At 39.7% G+C, this 4,347-nt stretch overlaps 1 protein-coding gene across 2 annotated transcripts in view; it reads left to right on the top strand.

The window, feature by feature from the left end:
* LOC106511248 (serine/threonine-protein phosphatase 2A catalytic subunit beta isoform) overlaps positions 1 to 4,347 on the top strand; it is a 9,504-nt gene that overhangs the window by 3,856 nt on the left and 1,301 nt on the right. The window contains exons 3-7 of one of the 2 annotated variants that reach the window (XM_013999997.1): positions 598 to 768; positions 3,481 to 3,654; positions 3,734 to 3,823; positions 4,031 to 4,222; positions 4,291 to 4,347. In XM_013999997.1, coding sequence (XP_013855451.1) covers positions 598 to 768; positions 3,481 to 3,654; positions 3,734 to 3,823; positions 4,031 to 4,222; positions 4,291 to 4,314 — 651 coding nt within the window. In that variant the 3' untranslated portion in view covers positions 4,315 to 4,347. The remainder of the gene's footprint in view (positions 1 to 597; positions 769 to 3,480; positions 3,655 to 3,733; positions 3,824 to 4,030; positions 4,223 to 4,290) is intronic. The other variant, XM_013999996.1, reaches the window with a different exon arrangement.

Below are 4,347 nucleotides of genomic sequence, written 5' to 3'. Positions count from 1 at the left end.
GCCCTTAGCATGCTAACGCACAGAGCAGTGCAGCAAGGAAAAATGTCCCCCGAGAAACAACAGTTCACTGGCGGCCGCAAAGAAACGTTCCGCTATTTAAACCGGAATGTCCGGTATTCAAAAAATTCATATCATAACAAAAATAAAAACCGGTATTCGGTACAAAACGGTATACCGCCCAGCACTAGTTTATATATACATATAAATATATGAAAGAATATAAATAAAGTTGGTTTTATGAATTCAGGGTCTGAGTTTTAGTTTTGAGAAAATAAACCTGTTTAAAGAAAATTCATCTGATTGGTTTTATTAAGTTGTTTTGGGTCATTGAGGTTTTCTGCTCATTAACAGGTGTCCACAGAGAAACGGTTCTGCAACAGAGACGAGATAAATAAACCTTTTGTAGTAAATACAAGAAAAGTCTAAATATCCAGAAACACACAGAAAGTGTTACCACTCAGGAAGAGAAATGATTCGATGTTTTAAACATTTCTTTAAATAAATATTTTCTCTGGTTTGCGACACCCAAACAAACGAAGAGTGTAGAAACCAAAGAGTTGATGCATCAGGTGTGACCCTTGGTGGTGTGACCCGCAGGTGCGATGCCCGGTGACGGTGTGCGGAGACGTCCACGGTCAGTTCCACGACCTGATGGAGCTCTTTAAGATCGGAGGCAAGTCTCCCGACACCAACTACCTGTTCATGGGCGACTACGTGGACAGAGGCTACTACTCTGTGGAGACGGTCACGCTGCTCGTCACGCTAAAGGTAAACCTGTCACAAACAGGAAGCAGGTGTTTCAGCTGGAACTGGAACTGTTGGTCCAGTCCAGTGTCCTCTTCCAGCTAGAGTTGTATCTTTACTCCAGTTAAACCTGATGTTTCTAACCTGCAGTAAAATGCAGATTTATGTAGTAAATTCACAGTTTAACGCTGCAGAGTTTAGACTTTAAGCTGCTGTCGAAGCAACATGACACAGAAACTGCAGGAAGTGTCTCTCTGGGTGTTCAGAGGCTTCACTCAGCGTGTGTGTTGATAGATTAATTTTCAGGTTTTCTTGTGTAATAAAGACTTGTTGAAACATGAATCTGTGGCGTTTATCAGCTGACACAGAACTGTTTGTTCTGCAAACGCTGCAGAGAAACACTGAGTGAACATGAGTCAGACTGTTGATACAGCAGCAGAGCAGAGTTCAGCCTGCAACTCTTCTGATCTAAAGACCTGATCATCAGTACTATTGTGATTCATTTCTCATCCAAGTCATCTCCACTTTGCCATGCTTCTCCTCCTGCATACTTTTTCCTAGAGCTGCCATTGTAATTTATATCTGTAAAGCRCCTGTGCCAAATGATGGCTATGCCTTTTGGTGCCTGTAAAACTTATAGTTTTTGAAATATAAATGTTTAATAATTTATAATGGGAGTCAGTGGAACCTTGTATTGGTCCAACACTGCCTCCTGCTGTACCTACTCAGTACTGAACCATAGTTTAATATGTAATCTCAATAGTTCATCGTTTACAATAGTAATATGATTGTATTTTGATGTTTTACTATAATGTCCTAATATTGCTCTATTGCTGTAGTAAATTGCAGTTTAGTGTCAACAACTGCATTGGCGATGTGGTCCCTTTCTGCACACATACAGACCAACTCCTGGCAATCCCCTCTGCCACAGCTCCAATGGTCTCATGGTTAATGCCATGGACTTTCATGTGGGAGATCAGGGTTCAAAACCCAGCTAAAACAACTTTAACAAAAAATCACTACAAACATATTTTCACACAATTATCTTCATTACAAACACCTGCTGATGTGACAAACACAAGCTGGTGTGGACAACACAACTGAACTTGGTCACAGTTCATTCTGCAAGTCCAATGCTGCAGGTAAAGCCATGCTGCAGTGACATGCTACATGGCAACGCACACTTGTTTTTACATCGTAAAAACCCATGTCTAGTTTCATTTACTGTTTATTTCAACAGGGACAAGTGTCAAGTATTAACAGTACTATACACTACAATATTTATACTCAGAGCTAATTTGCAATGCCCGTCCCTATGAGCTTTTAACAACGTGGAATAAAAAAATACAGTTAACAAATAACTGATGTTTGTTTTTGTATATGATCATTTCATCACATACATTTATCAGTTTATTATATATATTTACATTTTATTGTTTATGAAAATACATTAACTGTTTGAGTTTATTAAATATATTTACCCTTTTAATTGTTTTTTTATATTTACTATTAGTTAATTTTATTATGAGTAAATTAAAAAAGTACAGTATTATTTTAATAATTCATTATTCCAGCTGTATTAAACACTGAATAAACAGAAATGTGTATTTCTCTCATGTTATTAAACTTGGACATATTTATAAAATATAACAAACAGGAATCTGTTAAGTTGCTAGTTGGAAAAAAATGAAAGGATAAAATAAGTAAAACACTTAAACCCTGAAGATTAAAAGCTATAATTTAAACACAGCGTGATATTTTAAGATACAGATTAACTCAAAAACAAACTATAAACATAATAAATACAAATGAGTTCTGGTAATTGTTTTTGTTTGTTTACATTCCCTCTGCTTCTATCTCAGCTGGACTGCACAGCATCATCTGACGTCAATTACTGTTCATTAGACTGGTGCACTGGCCGGATTACATCACACAGATTAGATTAACTTCAAGTTAAATATTTTTAGCGACTAACCTTTTTTTTGTTGTTCTTTCACACCGAGTTAAACTCAACAAGAGGAAGCTAACGTTAGCCACAATTAGCTTCCTGTTCTGTTGTCCTGCTCTCTTGTTGTTGGCGTCATACTGCTGGATGGTTCAGTACAGCCTTCAGTACTTTTACTTCCAGTTTGGTGTAGTCCATTATTATTGTTGTGTCACAAATAAACTAAGAGTTGCACGTTTGAGGTCCCGCCTAGAGTAGCAACGCCCTCTGCTGGATGAAGGTAAAATAAAGGCAGGAGTTTATGAAATATGTTTACTGTTTTGAGTATGTTAAATATTTTTACTGTTTGAGTATGTTAAATAAATTTACCTTTTTTATTGTTTATTAAATATATTTACTGTTTGAGTATGTTAAGTATATTTACCTTTTTTATTGTTTATTACATATATTTCCTATTGATCAGTTTATTGATTGAACACAGGTCAGCTCCTCTGAGCTGTTTGTTTTCACTCTGATCAGCTGGTTCTGTGATGTCACCGTGTCTGCTGGTGACTTGCTGCAGAAAATGCTGAGTCATGTTGACCCCAGTGGCCTCATGGAAGCATGATGTCATCAGATTTACCTGCAGGTTGCAGCTCTGTGTTTTCTAAAGAAACAAATCAGAACATAAACACCAGTGAAGGAGTTTAATCAGGAGGTGAAGAGTCAGGAAGGAGTTTCTTTTCATGAGTTTGATTTGGGCTTTAGTTTAGGATCCTTCATGTTTATTTGTTTGTTTATTTGTTGTTCAGGTTCGTTTCCCGGAGCGAATCACCATCCTGCGAGGGAACCACGAGTCGCGGCAGATCACACAGGTTTACGGTTTCTACGACGAGTGCCTGAGGAAATACGGGAACGCCAACGTGTGGAAGTACTTCACAGACCTGTTCGACTACCTGCCGCTCACCGCGCTGGTGGATGGACAGGTGGGTGGGCCACCGGGGGGCGCCGTCGTCCTGCGGTTCACCTCCACGTGTTTATAACTCCAGCCTGCTCTGCTTTCAGATCTTCTGTCTCCACGGAGGACTGTCTCCCTCCATAGACACCCTGGATCACATACGAGCCCTGGACCGCCTGCAGGAGGTCCCACACGAGGTGCAAACATGACTTTATACACATTTATATACTATATATACTTTATATATACATTTATACATACTTTATATACACATTTATATATACTTCCTACATGCAGACATGTTTTTATTTTTAATCTGTTGTTAGGATCTGTAAGATCTGTTCTAGATGTGATGAAACTCGTGGTTTATTCAAATAACAAACATCTTACCTGCTGCTCGTCAGGGCCCCATGTGTGACCTGCTGTGGTCCGACCCTGACGACCGCGGTGGGTGGGGCATCTCCCCCCGAGGCGCCGGCTACACCTTCGGACAGGACATCTCTGAAACCTTCAACCACGCCAACGGCCTGACGCTGGTGTCCCGCGCCCATCAGCTGGTCATGGAGGTGAGACTGAGCCAGGACTTAATCTGTCAGATTAGACTGGGTAATCCAGATTAGACTGAGTAATCCAGATTAGACTGAGCCAGGACTTAATCTGTCAGATTAGACTGGGTAATCCAGATTAGACTGAGTAATCCAGATTAGACTGAGCCAGGACT

Source organism: Austrofundulus limnaeus, unplaced genomic scaffold (genome assembly GCF_001266775.1).
Source record: "Austrofundulus limnaeus strain Quisiro unplaced genomic scaffold, Austrofundulus_limnaeus-1.0 Scaffold2621, whole genome shotgun sequence".
Taxonomy (NCBI): Eukaryota; Metazoa; Chordata; class Actinopteri; order Cyprinodontiformes; family Rivulidae; genus Austrofundulus; species Austrofundulus limnaeus.
The sequence above is the reverse complement of the archived record's forward strand: the minus strand, read 5'-3'. Positions and strand labels throughout refer to the sequence as shown.